Source organism: Leucoraja erinacea, chromosome 27 (assembly GCF_028641065.1).
Source record: "Leucoraja erinacea ecotype New England chromosome 27, Leri_hhj_1, whole genome shotgun sequence".
Taxonomy (NCBI): Eukaryota; Metazoa; Chordata; class Chondrichthyes; order Rajiformes; family Rajidae; genus Leucoraja; species Leucoraja erinaceus.
This window is the reverse complement of record NC_073403.1, coordinates 18,534,955-18,552,742: the sequence shown is the minus strand read 5'-3', so window position 1 is coordinate 18,552,742 and position 17,788 is coordinate 18,534,955. Positions and strand designations below refer to the sequence as shown.

Genomic DNA, 17,788 nt, shown 5'->3' with positions numbered 1-17,788 from the left:
ATACCAGTATGGCGGACTACTGCACCGCCAGTACAGGCCTTGCGGTGCAGCCAGTACCATGGTCCTGTGCAACGTCTCCACAGGTCGCTCCCGTCAGGTCATCCCCGTTTGATGGAGATGGTGAGTTGTCGATGCAGTCCATGGCCTGGCCCACCCGTCCATGCGTACGATGTCCACCCTGTTAGCAGCCAAGTTCGTCTGTCACGGACTCCGTAAGCAGGTGGCTGCCTGAGACCGCGCCTGCATCCCATGCCAGACCTCCAATGTCCAGCGACATCTACGGCCTCCACTGCAGGATTTTGCTGTCCCCGAGGGCAGTTTCCTGCACGTGCATGTGGACCTCTTGGGTCCCTTGCCACATTCCCGAGGCGCCATGCATCTGCTCACCATTGTGGACCGTTTCACGTGGTGGCCAGAGGCGATCCCACTTTCGGATGCCTCCGCCGCGGCTTGCGCCCGGGTTATGGCGGCCCACTGGATCACCCGGTTCGGGGTGCCCTCCGACATCACCACGGACCAGGATGCCCAGTTCACGTCCATGTGGTCGGCCCTGGCCCAGCTCTACGGCGCCCGGTTACACCATGCTACCACCTATCACCCGCAGGCTAATGGGTTGGTCAAGAGGTTCCATCAACACCTTAAGTCAGCGCTGAAGGCCCGGTTTACGGTTCCAGACTGGCTGTACCAGCTGACCTGGGTCCTCCTGGGTATCCGTACCACCCCTTAGGAGGGTTTAGCTGCTTCCTCAGCTGAGCTTGTGTATGGTTCGGCCTTGCGGGTGCCTGGAGATTTCCTGCCTGCCACACGCGGACAGTATGTTTCAGCCGCGGTGTTGCTGGCTGGCCTTCATGAACGGGTACGCACATTGGCTCTCGTTCACACTTCCAGGCATGGGCCGCCTGCGGTGCATGTGCCCGCGGTGTTACAGCAGTGTGCCTATGTTTTCATCCGCAGGGACGCTCACCGCTCGCCATTGCAACGGGTCTATGAAGGGCCTTTCCAGGTGCTGCGAGCCAGAGGTGCCACGTTAACGTTGGACGTAGGAGGCCGGGAGGAGTTCGTCTCCATCGGCCGCCTTAAGCCCGCCCACGTGGATGTGGACAGGCCGGTGGTTGTTGCTCCACCGCGGCGTAGGGGTCATCCGCCGGCCGTTTAGCCCATACTGAGTACTGTTTCTTCACCTGTTTCAGGTTTTGTTCAGCCGGCCTCAATTATATTGCCCTCCCGGCCCTGTATTGCTGGCCCCTCCTATTACGTCTGCCCCGCCTTCGAGAACCACGCGTTCATCATTCATCCCTCAGTAAACTCTTAAAACCATCTAGTGACTTTATGTGTTTCAGGCAATACATACCGGTTTTTTTAAAGGCTTTAAACCAGGAATTTAAATTAGTAAAAGGACAACGGTGTCACATTTCATCTTTTGAAAACATTTATAGTTGGAATCCTTCAAAAGAGAGATGTTTGAAATCCTGTGATGTATTGGTCTCGACTTTGCTTGTAAAATCCAGGCGTACTGAATAGAACAGTCACTATTCACACTTTAAAATGGGATTCTATCCATGATCATCATGCAAATGGGCGATGGGGAGGGAGATGGGAGAGACTGGGTGCTGCTGGGTAAAAGTGGGGGCTGGCATGCACGTGAAGGACTGAATGGCCTTCTTTTGTCCGGTACATATCTGTAATTCTACGAGCAAAACACAAAGTGTTTGAGGAACTTAACAGGTCAGGCAACATCTGTGGAGGGAATAGACAAACAACATTTTGGGTCAGGAGCCATCTTCATACTGATGTAGTAAGGGGAAGGAAGTTGGATAAGAGAGGTGGGGTGGGGGGAAACCTGGCAGGAGATAGGTGGATACAGGTGAGGGGGTGAGTGATTGGGAGAAGGGTGGAGTAAGTGACAGAGGGCTGGACAAGAAAAAGAGACAAAAAGGGTGTCAGATAAGGAGAGGTGAGGAGAGAAATGTAAGGGATAAGGGCTATGACAGAAATATTTCAAATGTCATTAGAAATGGGAATAGTCCCCGAGGATTGGCGTACTGTGCATGCTGTTCCATTGTTTAAAAAGGGTTATAAGAGTAAACCTAGCAATTATAGGCCTGTTAGTTTGACTTCAGTGGAGGGCAAATTAATGGAAAAGATACTTGTATATAAGCATCTGGATAAACAGGGTCTGATTAGGAACAGTCAGCATGGATTTGTGCCTGGAAGGTCATGTTTGACTAATCTTCTTGAATTTTTTGAAGAGGTTACTAGGGAAATTGACAAGGGTAAAGCAGTGGATGTTGTCTATATGGGCTTTAGTAAGGCCTTTGACAAGGTTCCTCATGGAAGGTCGGTTAAGAAGGTTCAACTGTTGGGTATAAATGCAGGAGTAGCAAGATGGATTCAACAGTGGCTGAATGGGAGAAGCCAGAGGGTAATGGTGGATGGTTGTTTGTCGGGTTGGAGGCAGGTGACTAGTAGGGTGCCTCGGGGATCGGTGTTGGGTCCTTTGTTGTTTGTCATGTACATCAATGATCTGGATGAAGGTATGGTAAATTGGATTAGTAAGTATGCAGATGATACCATGATGTGGATAAGGAAGAGGATTTCCAAAGTCTACAGAGTGATTTAGGCCATTTGGTAGAATGGGCTGAAAGATGGCAGATGGAGTTTAATGCTGATAAATGTGAGGTGCTACACCTTGGCAGGACACATCAAAATAGGACGTACATGGTAAATGGTAGGGAATTGAAGAATACAGTTGAACAGAGGGATCTGGGAATAACCGTGCATAGTTCCTTGAAGGTGGAATCTCATATAGATAGTGAGGTAAAGAAAGCTGTTGGTGTGCTAGCCTTTATAAATCAGAGCATTGAGTATAGAAGCTGGGATGTAATGTTAAAATTGTACAAGGCATTGGTGAGACCAAATCTGGAGTATGGTGTACAATTTTGGTCGCCCAATTATAGGAAGGATGTCAACAAAATAGAGAGAGTACAGAGGAGATTTACTAGAATGTTGCCTGGGTTTAAACAACTAATTTACAGAGAAAGGTTGAATAAGTTAGGTTTTTATTCTCTGGAGCGCAGAAGGTTAAGGGGGGACTTGATAGAGGTCTTTAAAATGATGAGAGGGATAGACAGAGTTGCTGTGGATCAGCTTTTCCCTTTGAGAATAAGGAAGATTCAAACAAGAGGACATGACTTCAGAATTATGGGACAGAAGTTTAGGGGTAACATGAGGGGGAACTTCTTTACTCAGAGAGTGGTAGCGGTGTGGAATGAGCTTCCAGTGGAAGTGGTGGAGGCAGGTTCGTTGGTATCATTTAAAAATAAATTGGATAGGCATATGGATGAGAAAGGAATGGAGGGTTATGGTATGAGTGCAGGCAGGTGGGACTAAGGGGAAAAAGTTGTTCGGCACGGACTTGTAGGGCCGAGATGGACTGTTTCCGTGCTGTAATTGTTATATGGTTATATGGTTATATGGAACGGGATAGGGGAAAGAAGGGAGATTAAAAAAAACAGTCTATCTAATTCTATGCAACAACACCATCTGCAGGTGTGGAGCTTTATCTCACCTAGATTCTGCAGATGGGAAATTGACTCCAGACCTTTATTTGGTGAGGAATGGTATTGGATCCTCAAGCCCACAGACTTCAAGCAGACAGTTAAGTCTGCGAGTAAGAGAGGAAAATATGTTCGTTTCCTTTTACTTCATTATTTGTGATTTGTCTTGTGCCTCTCATTAATTTTAAAAAATCTTAGATTTCAAAAAGGTTGAGATAAGTGTTTCATGTTTTGCTCGTTATTGAGAGTTACTGAATGTCAGAGAACGAAGGAACACTTTAAACAGCTGGACGTCAAAACATGAGGAGAAATTTGAGGTTGGTGCATTGTTTAATGTTCACTAAGAGCTCACTGCTGGAGGTCTCATGCCAACCTGTTCTGCTCCAATTAACAATATAGGAGAATAATTCCATCCAATGACCTGTTCAACGTACATCTACAGTAACTGAAGCTTGGCTCACGGGAGGGAAAAGAGTGGTCTTTTGTTAATTTAATTGTTTCTACATAGCAAAGATAGACACATAACACTGGAGTAACAGCTGGACAGGCAGCATCTCTGGAGAAAAGAAATGGGTGACATTTCGGGTGGAGACCCTTCTTCAGACTGAGGTATATCTCCTTTGCAGAGTCATAGAGTGACACAGTGTGGAAGCAGGCCCTTCTGCCCAACTTGCCCACACCGGCCAACATGTCCTAGCTACACTAGTCCCACCTGCCCGGCTTTGGTTCATACCCCTCCAAACCTGTCCTATCCATTGTTCAGTTCAAGAAGAGTAAATGGGTTTAATTGCCTCTCTTGATGTTGCAGAAAGCTTCAAAGCATGTTCCCCTGATGGCTATCCTGAAAATGATTCCTTTTTGGTTGGCCAAATTTCTTATTAAGACGGGCATCATCCATTGGATCTCCACAATATTTAAGGATGCAAGCACAAATGTTACTCAGGTTGTTAATAAGCTGACAGAAAACAAAGATCTAAGAGTTGTCTTCTGCTACATGTTCACCGGTAAGTGGATGATTTTATTTTCCGCCTTATTCTTCGTGTCTGCTGCAACTGTAAGATCACAGATAAGAATAATTTCTCAGTTTATCACATTAACCGTTTGATGCATTTCAGGTATCGCTTCAGTTGACATACTGTATGGCTTTGTGGTTAGTTTTGTTTCTATTAATCATTAGATTTAGGAGTGTGCTTACTTCAGAAATCCAAAGCAGAACACATTTTTCTTTTTCACTCATGAATACGCACTCACTGCCCTAGATCAATAGCTCTCTCCACTCCTAATGCCTTGTCTCACCATCTATCGATATACTGCAGATACTCAACAAGTCTTATAGAGCATGGAAATAGGCTCTTCTGTCCATGCCGGCCAAGATGCCTCATCTAAGCTAGTCCCATTTGACCGTGTCTGGCCCATGTCTCTCTAAATCTTTCCTATCCATATATCTATCCAAAAGCTTTATAAATACTGTTATAGTACCTGCCTCAACTACTTCCTCTGGCAACTCATTCTATATATACCCACCACCATTTGAGCTAAAAAGGTTGCATATTACATTTTTCCCTTCTCAACTTAAACCTATGTCATCTGTTTTTTGATTCCCTACCCTGGGTAACTAATTGTGCATTCACCCAATCTATTTATCCTTATTATTTTATACATCTCTGTAAGAAAAGTCTTATCATGTAATTATTTCGCAGGTTGCTCACGAGCCCAGTTTTTATTGTCCATTGCTAATTTCCCTGGAGTTTATCAGCTTGTTTGACCATCTCAGTTTAAGTTAAAATTCAGCCACTTTGCTCTCGATTTGCAGTCACATTTTAGCCAGATAGATTAGGCATAATTAAATCAGACACATTTCATGTTTACTATTAACATTAAAAAATATATAAATTCTAGATTTTAATGTATTTACTTATGGTAATGATTCTGTAGAATTAATTGCCACAGTACATTGTGGAGGCCAAGTCAATGGATATTTTTAAGGCAGAGACAGATAGATTCTTGATTAAGTAAGTAAGTTTATAGGCCAAGTATTCACATACAAGGAATTTGCCTTGGTGCTCTGCCCACAAGTAACAACATGACATACAGTGACAGTTACGAATGACTCAGAAAACACTAAACATGAATAATAATAAAACATTAATGATAAAAAAAACCATTGATCAAGCATGTGAACCAACAAAATACCTGATCAAAGGGAGGCTACAGATTTTTGGCTGTTGAGTAGAACAACTACTCGTGGATAAAAACTGTTTTTATGTCTGGCTGTGGCAGCTTTGACAGTCCGGAGTCGCCTTCCAGAGGGAAATGATTCAAAGAGTTTGTGGCCAGGGCCCGCTCGCTTCCTGGCGAGCGGGCAAGATTAGTACAGGTGTCAGGTGTTTTGGGGAGAAGGCAGGAGAATGGGGTTAAGAGCGGAAAATAGATCAGCCATGATTGAATGGCAGAGTAGACTTGATGGCCAAATGAAATAATTCTACTCCTATCACTTATGAACTTGTGAACTAATGAATTTATGCATTTCCCACTTCTATGGAATTTGAAGATATCAATCCAAGTCAATTGATTGCACAGCCGATAACTCAGCTTATTTATCCTGATTTGAGGGAAAAAAACAAATTTTAACAGCACAGGTTGTTGTACAGCAGTAGGACACAAAGTGCTGGTATAACTTTGGAAGGGTGACATGGAGGCGTAGCGGTAGAGTTGCTGCCTTACAGCGGCAGAGGTCCGGGTTCGACCTTGACCTCAGGTGCTGTCTGTACGGAGTTTGTACATTCTCCCTGTGACACACGTGCGTTTTCTTCGGGATCTCCGGTTTCCTCCCACACTCCAAAGACGCACAGGCTTGTAGGTAAATTGACTCGGTAAAATCGTAAATTGTCACTAGTGTGTGTAGGAAAGTGTTAGTGTGAGGGGATCGATGTTCGGCGCAGACTCGGTGAGCCGAAGGGCCTGTCCCCACACTATATCTAAAGTATAGGAGCAGGGAGGTTCTACTGCAGTTGTACAGGGTCTTGGTGAGACCACACCTGGAGTATTGCGTACAGTTTTGGTCTCCTAATCTGAGGAAAGACATTCTTGCCATAGATGGAGTACAGAGAAGGTTCACCAGACTGATTCCTGGGATGTCAGGACTTTCATATGAAGAAAGACTGGATAGACCCGGCTTGTACTCGCTAGAATTTAGAAGATTGAGGGGGGATCTTATAGAAACTTACAAAATTCTTAAGGGGTTGGACAGGCTAGATGCAGGAAGATTGTTCCCGATGTTGGGGAAGTCCAAAACAAGGGGTCACAGTTTAAGGATAAGGGGGAAATCTTTTAGGACCGAGATGAGGAAAACATTTTTCACACAGAGTGGTGAATCTCTGGAATTCTCTGCCACAGAAGGTAGTTGAGGCCAGTTTATTGGCTATATTTAAGAGGGAGTTAGATGTGGCCTTTGTGGCTAAAGGGATCGGAGGGTATGGAGAGAAGGCAGGTACAGGATACTGAGTTGGATGATCAGCCATGATCATATTGAATGGCGGTGCAGTCTCGAAGGGCCGAATGGCCTACTCCTGCACCTATTTTCTATGTTTCTGTTTCTATGTAAACTAAACTTAGTGGGCCAGGCAGCATCTGTGGAGGACATGGACAGTCAATGATTTAGGTCAGGTTTCAGGTTGATTGTAGTGGGCGAGAGAGCGATGGAAAAGAGTTGGAATCTGTACAGCAGATTTTAATTATAATTGAAATCTTTATATTACAAGTTATGTTAGTTATCTATTGCATGGAGCATATTATTGATTGTACAACAGCATTGAAACAAGTCACAGTTATTTTAGAAAAATATCATGTCGAGGAATTGTACTGTGTCATGTGAACTAATAAATGCCAGATTTCCATATGTAACTCCAAATGGTTACAATGGCAGACCAAATAACATCATTGTTGACACATATTTTCCTGAATGTTCATCCCCAGTCTAAAGAGAAAGGTCTGTTATGAAGTTGCAGCTGCACCTCTATTGCAATTTCCCTTTCACTGAATGTCAAAGAAATTAAATTTCCAAAGAATAACACATGTTTAACATACATAATGCACTGTTTTAGATCAGATTAGGGGATAAACAGCAGAGGTGGGTTTCGAGGAGTTGAGAGTTCCAGATTATATTGCAGCAGAGACATTTCTAGATTATATTGAGTAGAGAACTAAAATTAATCAAAAAATCTGCACTTATGTAGACTGAAATTCCAATCAACTCACAATTCTCACTTTAGTTTAGAGATTAATCATGGATACAGACCCTTCAACCCCTCTGAGTCCAGACTGACCACCAAACACCAGTTTTGTGTTATTCTAATTTTGCATCAACTCCCTACACATTAAGGGCAATTTACAGAGAGCCAATTAACCTACAAACCCACACATCTTTGGGGTGTAGGAAGAAACTGGAGCGCCCAGAGGAAGCCCATGCGGCCATAAGGTGAACGTGCGAGCTCCACTGAGGCAGCACAAGAGATCAGGATCGTAACTGAGTTTCCGTTGCTGTGAGGCAGCAGCTCTACCAGCTGTGCCTCTGTTCAATTTTAGAATCGTGTGTTATTTCAGAATGTAAACCATGCATGTTTATGGAGCAGTGATTTCAGAAAGAAAGAAGGAAATTATTGCATGGTTTTGCAGACTGTTTAAACGATTGTTTTGCCTCACCAGGTGTCCCTCCCAAAGAATCCAGCTTTGTTATGAATGCACTGTTGGTACATCACTATAAGCGTGGAGCTTGGTATCCCAAAGGAGGTGCCAGCGAGATTGCCTTCCATTGTATCCCAGTTATCCAGAGGACAGGTGGGGCTGTTCTTATGCGCGCCCGTGTGCAGCAGATTTTAATTAGCAAAAATGGAGAGGCCTGTGGTGAGTTTAAAGTCAAACCACTTCTTTGCCCTCTTCTCTGACTCTTCCTCGCCACGACGGAAGAACAAGGTAGCCATCGGAAATTTATGTCTATTAATGTCTACTCATCGAAGATAGACACAAAATGCTGGAGTAACAGGCACCATCTCTGGAGAGAAGGAATGGGAGTCGATTTGAGTCTACACCGTTCTTCAGACAGAGAGTCAGGGGAGAGGAAGACACAGAGAAAAGGAAATGTAAGGTAAGTGGTAGTGTAAAGTGGAAGTGTACTTCCTTATCTCTGTGTTTCCCTCTCCCCTGACTCTCAGTCTGAAGAAGGGTCTCGACCCAAAATGTTACCTATCTATTCTCTCCAGAGATGCTGCTTGTCCCACTGAGTTACTCCAGCATTTTGTGTCTATCTTCGGTATAAGCCAGCATTTGCAGTTTCTTCCTACACATAATGTCTATTCATTTTTGGGCTGCTTCAAATAGATGCCAACTGGACTATTCCTTTCACATATCAATGTGACTTGCATTTCATATTCATTCAAATGGTCAACTTTTCACTCCAACTAGAGACTGATAGAGATATTATTCCAGGCAAGAATACAAACTCTGGCTTTCACTTTCAAAGGCCAATATCTAACAATTTTTGTTATTAATATTTCTTGTTTATTTAGACACTTTTAATGTTGAGTAGACGGTCAATTGGAAATAAGAATGTCAGGGTGTTCATGGCGTTTTGCACAAGGCTGGTTAATAGGATTTCGGCCTTGAAGGGTGTTAAAAGAGAGGAGAGAGGTGAAATTTATGAGAGGGAAAATAATGAAAAGTTAAACCTTGAAAATGAGTATGTTGAAATGAAAAAAATTCCAAATGCTCCCAAATTGTCTGGTAAAAGATAGAAAGAGGAAGATTACTGCACACACTATATTTTTCATGTGAGACACGTGGACAGATGATATTGAGAAATTCCTCTTGAAGGATTTGGCCCTTGAATGAATTTACAGAGACAACAGCTCAGTATCAATTAAAAACTCATCAGATGCTCTGGTGACAAACATTTGGGTGCCTCTTCATAAGGAGATTGGGCGTGGAGCTCTCTTAAATTGCAATTATCTTGAAGAAGGCTGTAATTTCCTGCTGAAGTGTAAATTGACATTGTTTGGGTTTATGGAGCCAAGTTTACATCTTCGGAATCTATAACACCATCAAATGCAAGCCTACTGGTGTACAACCAGTTGTGCGCCAATCATGGCCCATGGATCTACACTGCCTTCCATAATGTTTGGGACAACGGCCCATCATTTATTTATTTGCCTCCGTGCTCCACAATTTGAGATTTGTAATAGAAAAAAAATCACATGTGGTTAATGTGCACATTGTCAGATTTTATTAAAGGGTATTTTTATACATTTTAGTTTCATTATGTAGAAATTACAGCTGTGTTTATACATAATCCTCCAATTTCAGGGCACCATAATGCTTGGGACACATGGCTTCACAGGTGTTTGTCATTGCTCAGGTGTGTTTAGTTGCCTCCTTAATGTAAGTATAAGAGAGCTCTCAGCACCTAGTCTTTCCTCCAGCCTTTCCATCATCTTTGGAAACTTTTATTGCTGTTTATCAACATGAGGACCAAAGTTGTGCCAATGAAAGTCAAAGCAGCAGTTATGGGATTGAAAAACAAGAATAAAACTGTTAGCGACATCAGCCAAACCTTAGACTTAACAAAATCAACTGTTTGGAACATCATTAAGAGGAAAGAGAGCACTGGTGAGCTTACTAATCGCAATGGGACTGACAGGTCAAAGAAGACCTCCACAGCTGATGACAGAAAAATTCTCTCACTAATAAAGAAAAATCCCCAAACACCTGTCCGACAGATCAGAAACACTCTTCAGGAGTCGGGTGTGGATTTGTCAATGACAACTATCCGCAGAAGACTTCATGAACAGAAATACAGAGGCTACACTGCAAGATGCAAACCACTTGTTAGCCGCAAAAATAGGATGGCCGGGTTACAGTTTGCCAAGAAGTACTTACAAGAGCAACCACAGTTCTAGGAAATGGTCTTGTGGACAGATGAGATGAAGATTAACTTATATCAGAGTGATGGCAAGGGCAAAGTACGGAGGAGAGAAGGAACTGCCCAAGATCCAAAGCATACCACCTCATCTGTGAAACACAGTGGTGGGGTGTTATGGCCTGGGCATGTATGGCTGCTGAAGATACTGGCTCACTTATAGAAACATAGAAACATAGAAATTAGGTGCAGGAGTAGGCCACTCGGCCCTTCGAGCCTGCACCGCCATTCAATATGATCATGGCTGATCATCCAACTCAGTATCCCGTACCTGCCTTCTCTCCATACCCCCTGATCCCCTTAGCCACAAGGGCCACATCTAACTCAATTGATGATACAACTTATCTTCATTGATGATACAACTGCTGGAGGTAGTAGCATAATGAATTCTGAAGTGTATAGACACATCCTCAAGTTCAAGTTCATGCTCAACATGCTCAAGTTCAAACATACGCCTCAAAACTCATTGGCCGGCGGTTCATTCTACAGCAAGACAATGATCTCAAACATACTGCTAAATCAACAGGAGTTTTTCAAAGCTAAAAAATTGTCAATTCTTGAGTGGCCAAGTCAATCACCCGATCTGAACCCAATTGAGTATGACTATTATATGTTGAAGAGAAAACTGAAGGGGTCTAGCCCCCAAAACAGGCAATACAAGCCTGGCAGAGGATCACCAGAGAAGACACCCAGCAACTGGTGATGTCCATGAATCGCAGTCTTCAAGCAGTCATTGCATGCGAAGGATATGCAACAAAATACTAAACATTACTACTTTCATTTACATGATATTGCTGTGTCCCAAACATTATGGTGCCCTGAAATGTGGGGACAATGTATAAACACTGCTGTAATTTCTACATGATGAAACAAAAATGTATAAAAATGGCCTTTATTAAAATCTGACAATATGCACTTTAACCACATGTGATTTTTTTCTATTACAAATCTCAAATTGTGGAGTACAGAGGCAAATAAATAAATGATGGGTCTTTATCCCAAACGTTATGGTGGGCACTGTATATCATTGAATCCACCAGTGACGTTTAAAGCTCCCATAAACATATGGAAAGGGTTGAGCACATGATACATGCTGTTATAATAATGGAGCATGATGGATTAGGCTGTTTAACTCGTACTCTCACTCCAGATGCCTTTCCATTTGAACGGAAGCATTATTTTACGCAGAGGGAGAAATACTGTTTTGCATCTCGACTTTCCTGCAGAGGATTTAATGTTGCTCAATGCTGAAATTATCAATCATATGCAGAACACCATCTTTATGCCTCTCAAATTGGCTGTTGATGGGCTTCAATAAAAGAAAAGACACCAGCTCTCCAAAAATATGATACAATGCCAAATAGATTTAGCTGGCAATGCTTTCCACAGACTAGGGAAACATAAATGAAAAGTGAAGCATTCACTGCAAATGTTCACATCAGATTAAATGGATACAGTGGATAGAATGATTTTCACTTAATCCATTCATACCCTGTTTATGGACTCCCATTTACAATGTTGTCAGTCTGATGATGGGGCCTGACCTGAAATGTTGCCTGTCCATTTACCTCCACAGATGCTACCTGACCCATTGAGTTCCTCCACCACTTTGTGTGTTACAATGTTGGCAGGTCAGGTGTTTCAAATTTCTCAGAAAATCCCCATGCCAATGTATTCTCATGCACACCACATACCAACAAACTTACAAACTCTTTGTGTTCTTGCCAACAAGATTATTGCATGACTAATTTTGGTCAAGGATTTAAGTTGTACAAGGTTAAACGTTGCAGTTCTCCGTTCAGTTGGCTTCAGCAGCCCTCTAAGATTTAATTTTATGGGAAGTGAGATTAACTGCATTAATATTTTGACGCTAGTTTGGTTTTACTATCAACATATATCATTGTAGGTGTGACTGTCAAAAAAGGGCAAGAGGAAATAAATATTTATGCCCCCTCGGTCATCTCTGATGCCGGAATTTACAACACTTATGAATGTCTTTTACCAAAGGAAATCCAAGCCAAACCCGGTGAGACGATAATCTGCTGTATTGCGCTGTGGCTAATAGATCTTAGTGTAACAGCATCAATTTTCTTTAACTAGAATATCAATACAATGTAGCTCTCCAGCACATGATTGATAAACAGTTGATCTTAGTAGATTTGCTGTTAAAAGCAAAAGTCTCTTTATACATTCACTTATAGATAGGTTATTAATGAAGACTGCAACAGGTTCCTTGGAGTGACGGAGGCTAAAGGGTGATCATGTAATGGTGTATAAAAATCATGAGGGGAATTGATAAGGTAAATGCACAGTCTTTTACACAGGGTAGAGGAATTAAGAACCAGTGGATATAGGTTTAAGGAGAGAGGAGAAAGATTTAATGGGAAACTGAATGGCAATGTTTTCACTCAATGGGTGATTTGTCTATGGAATAAGCTGCCAGTAGAAGTAGTTGAGGCAAATACAATAATAACATTTAAAAGACACTTGGACAGGAACATGGATAGTAAAAGTTTAGAGGTGTATAGCAGGTTCCACTCAAGAAAATTCAGGTCATGGATACTGATCGGTGATCTTATTTCTTCCTATGCAGACATCCAGTCACAGCTTAGCATGGTGCGTCATAGCATGGGATCGTTCCTTGTGTTCGTCGGTCTCAAAGGTACAAAAGAAGAGTTAGGGTTGAGAGCAACCAATTATTGGATTTATCAAAACAACAACATGGATGAGCTGTAAGTTACTGCAATATTCATCTGCATCAGTCCGTCCCACTGCCGGTAATTGAGCATTGGGTAAGGATAAGGGGAAGTGATGGTGGGGGTGTTCAAGTCATTCTGATCAATTTAGTTTAGTTTAGTTTAAAGATACAATGTGGAAACAGGCCTACCGAGTCCTCTCCAACCAGCGATTCCTACACTAGTACTATCCTACACACTAGGGACAACTTACAATTTTTTAAACCAAATCCAAATTAACCTACAAACCTGTGCATGTTTGGAGTGTGGGAGGAAACCAAAGCACCCGGAGAAAACTCACATGGTCACAGGGAGAATCTGCAAACTCCTGACAGACAGCATCCGTAGTCAGGATCGAACCCGGGTCTCCGGCGCTGTAAGGCAGAAACTCTTATCACGGCGCCACCAAGCCGCCCTTATACTCAAAGCTAATCAGTGACCAAATACATAATTCCACAGTTTCCCAATAGTTATGGTGAGACAATAATCATTGTCTACATTTCATTGGAAATTAAGGGCTGTGAGGGAGAGAAGTATATTATGGTCAATCTAAGGTAGACAAAAATGCTGGAGAAACTCAGCGGGTGAAGCAGCATCTATGGAGTGAAGGAATAGGTGACGTTTCGGGTCGAGACCCTTTTTCAGTCTGAAGAAGGGTCTCGACCCAAAACCTCACCTATTCATTCGTTCCATAGATGCTGCCTCACCCGCTGAGTTTCTCCAGCATTTTTGTCTACCTTCGATTTTTCCAGCATCTGCAGTTCTTTCTTAAACTTATGGCCAATCAAGATTTTATGAGGGGGAATTAACAAATTGGTTTGGGTATTTTAATTATTGTAAGTGTAATTTGCATTTAAACTTAAAAAGACAAGTTTATATGCTTTTCAAACTCTCTGTTGATATTATCACCTTGGAGGTACAGGGGTAACAGGCTGTCAAAGTGAAAGGGCAAAGCTTTAAGGTGCGAGGGGCAGGTTTTTTACACAAAACCTGGTGTGGGGGCTGTAACTCACTGCCAGAAACGCTGCCATTTTAGATAGGCAGTTCTAACAGCTACGCCACTGGGATGCCCAGTGGTTCCTCAGCTGGTTTCCCTCCACCACCATGGCTGTACTCATTGTACTCATAACATTGAACTTCTCCTTCAACTCAACTCAACTTCTCCACATTGAAGGTGTAGCTTTGGGAACTTGCAGGACCCAAGCTATGTGCAAATTGGAGGCACAATACCTCATATTTAGCTTGAGCAGCTTACAACCCAGCAGTAGGATTTAGAATCTCTCTAACTTCAAGTAACCCTTGCATGCCCACTCTCTCCGTGCCTCCTCCACCCTAATCGTCGTACTAGTTTCACTGTCGTTCTGCATAGTTTCACTGATTGTATCACTCATTGCCACATTCCCCACAGCCAAAAATAGACCATTGTGAGCTCCACCTTTCCTTGATCATCATTGCTGGCTTTGTATTGTTCTTTTGCATATCTTTCATTCATTTGTTCTGTACCTTTCATATCTCTCCCGACTCAATCTGAAGAAGGGTCTCGACCCGAAATGTTACCTATTCCTTTTCTCCGGAGATGCTGCCTGACCCGCTGAGTTACTCAAGCTTATTCTGTCTATCTTCAGTGTAAATCAGCATCTGCAGTTCCTTCCTACACATTATGCCTATGTACCTGTGGGTACTGCGGAACAATCCTTGTTTCAGTCCTCTTCAGGCCCCATCCCTCTACTCACCATAGATGCTGCCTGACCTACTGAGCATTTCTGGCATTCCCTGTTTTTGTTTCAGATTTGCTGCTTCCTTCATTGGCAAAATTGTGATCATGTGTCAATCCTTTAACTGTTCACCTTGTAAATTAGCGGAATTGCCTTTCCTGAAATCATAAACATTGCCAAAGCTATGATGAAAACTAGTAACTTTGGTGAATTTCTTTGGAGCTTCTTCCCTACAGGTATCATGCTATTAAACACTTCAACATTACAACCTCCAAATAAGCTCTGAACTACATAGACTTGGAGGCATTGGTTTTGGCTTTTTGCATTATTTAATATGTTTGTTTTCATGTGTATGCACATGTGTGTGTATGTTTGTGTGTGTCTATCTATCTATCTATCTATCTATCTATCTATCTATCTATCTATCTATCTATCTATCTAGTGTGTGTGTGTGTATATATATATATGTGTGTGTGTGTATATGTATATGTATGTGTGTGTGTATATATATATATATGTGTGTGTGTGTGTGTTTTTATGTGTATATCTGTGTATATATGTGTGTGTGTGTGTGTGGATATATATATATGTGTGTGTGTCTATATACGTATGTGTGTGTATATTCACAGACTGAACTATTTTATTCTCATTAATTATATTGTTTACAGAGTACTATCTTTACATGTTCAGTTGTGCTGTTGCTAATAAGAATGTCATTGTTCTATCAGCGACATATGACAATAAAACATCCTAGACTCTAAAAGTTTCAATTATTTTACTGTTTCAGAATGTGTCACACCATGCCTGCAAGCAAGGAGGAGTTTGTCAAAACTATTCCGATGTTATTTATTACTTTTCCATCAGCCAAGGATATCACCTGGAAGGAACGATACCTAGGTAATTACCATCGAAGTGCGTTGAAAAAGATGGGCAGACAAACTGGGCATGGGATCCTTGAAATAATTATTAAGCATTCAACAGACACGTTCATGTATGTGTTCCACTCACTTTTTCAGTCAAATTTAATTTCTTGTATATTTCTATATTGCAAATCTCGTCTGAGCATCTCGTCTGGCTTGGTGTAATTTACTATGCTTATACTCTTCTATTTGAGTATGAATGTGCTTATGTATAATAAGATTTTCCTGAATTCTGTGCAAAAAATAATCTCCCAGCGCAAAGGTACATGTGACAGTGAGGTACCATGACACCTTTGAATGGAGATGCAAGGATCTGCAGATGATGGACTCTTGAGTTCTGGAGGATCTGAAGAATCTGGAAGAAAGTGCTGGAGGTTAGGCAGCATCTGTTGAGGAATGGACAGATGGTGGTTTGGGCTAGGATCCAACTTCAGTCCCTTCTTCTAGTCGAGACCCTTCTACATTCCCTCCACAGATGCTGCTTCACCTACTGAGTTCATTGTGCTTTGCTCGAGTATCCCAGAACATAAAGACTCATGTGGTTTATAACCTTTTTATTGGCTATATTTAGGCTGCAGTAACATTTTAATGGCACAATATTGAAGGAATCTTCTGTACAAACACAAGGTTTAATTCTAATTCCGAACTGATTTGCCATTGCTCCTTATCCATGGCCTTCTGCTGGAGAAGGGATGTACTGATCCAGCAGTGATGTATTTAATCACACAATATCTCCCTTTTGACTCACAAAGCTTCAGATAAAAAGCTCAATCTAAACTCTGAATCTGTTGTGTAGTGTGTTTAATGATCAAACCAAGTCTTCGGCAAAAATTTGAAGACTTATTGTCCACCAATTGGTCTTGCATGTTCTGTGGGACAATTTGTATACTGACCTCGGGTTGCCTCTTGTCTCTGGTTGTCTCTTGGATCCACCCTATACATTAATTCCCTCCAACACTACCTTCCAAGGCCATCCCAACAATACCCTTCCATTGCCACTTGAAAGAAAGATGACATTGACTCCAAGGAACCATTACTACCCTACCTGCTATCCAGATTCAGATTCACCTCCAAATTCAGGGACATTTCCAGCTATTATAATTCAACTGAACCATCCTACCAACAATTCGAGAGCAGTCCTGAACCACTATCTACCTCATTGGAGACCGTCAGAATATCTTTGATGGGACTTACTGGCTTTATCTTGCACTCAATGTTATCCATGATATTGCCTTTATCCTGTATCTGTACACTGTGGATGGCCCAATTGTTATCATATCTTTCCGCAGACTGGTTAGCATGCAACAAAAATGTTTCACTATACCACGTGACAATAAACTAAACTTAACTCCAAGTCGCACACCAATCCTACCAGGAAATAAATTGCTGCTCCTTCATTGCTGCAGGAATAAATCTTGAATACCTCTCCCTAAGGGTTCATCATCATCAACAGTTTAGTTTAGTTGAGAGATGGTTTAGTTGATAGCGTGGAAACAGGCCCTTCGGCCAACCATGTCCGTACCGATCAGCGATCCCCGCACATTAACACTACCCTACACACACTGGAGACAATTTACAATTTATACCAAGTCAATTAGCCTACAAAACTGTACGTCTGTGGAGTATGGGAGGAAACCCGAAGATCTCGGAGAAAACCGCGCAGGTCACGGGGAGAACGTACAAACTCCGTACAGACAGTGCCCGAAGTCAGGATCGAACCCGAGTCTCTGGTGCTGTAAGGCAGCAACTTTACCACTGCGCCACCGTGCTGCCCAAAAGTGTTTCAAAGTTTAAAGAAGCTAATTCATCACCACCTTTTCTCAGACAATTGGGAATGGACAATACTGGCCTTGCCAGCAACATCCATATCCTAAAAAAAAGGAATAAATAA

The 17,788-nt window shown here is 42.3% G+C and overlaps 1 protein-coding gene across 2 annotated transcripts in view; it reads left to right on the top strand.

Moving 5' to 3' along the window:
* The window catches only part of si:ch1073-13h15.3 (all-trans-retinol 13,14-reductase), a 42,538-nt gene that overhangs the window by 16,467 nt on the left and 8,283 nt on the right, over window positions 1-17,788 (top strand). For both annotated transcript variants that reach the window (XM_055657229.1, XM_055657230.1), the window contains exons 4-8: window positions 4,366-4,561; window positions 8,262-8,459; window positions 12,434-12,553; window positions 13,121-13,259; window positions 15,765-15,874. In XM_055657229.1, the coding sequence (XP_055513204.1) occupies window positions 4,366-4,561; window positions 8,262-8,459; window positions 12,434-12,553; window positions 13,121-13,259; window positions 15,765-15,874 (763 nt within the window). The remainder of the gene's footprint in view (window positions 1-4,365; window positions 4,562-8,261; window positions 8,460-12,433; window positions 12,554-13,120; window positions 13,260-15,764; window positions 15,875-17,788) is intronic.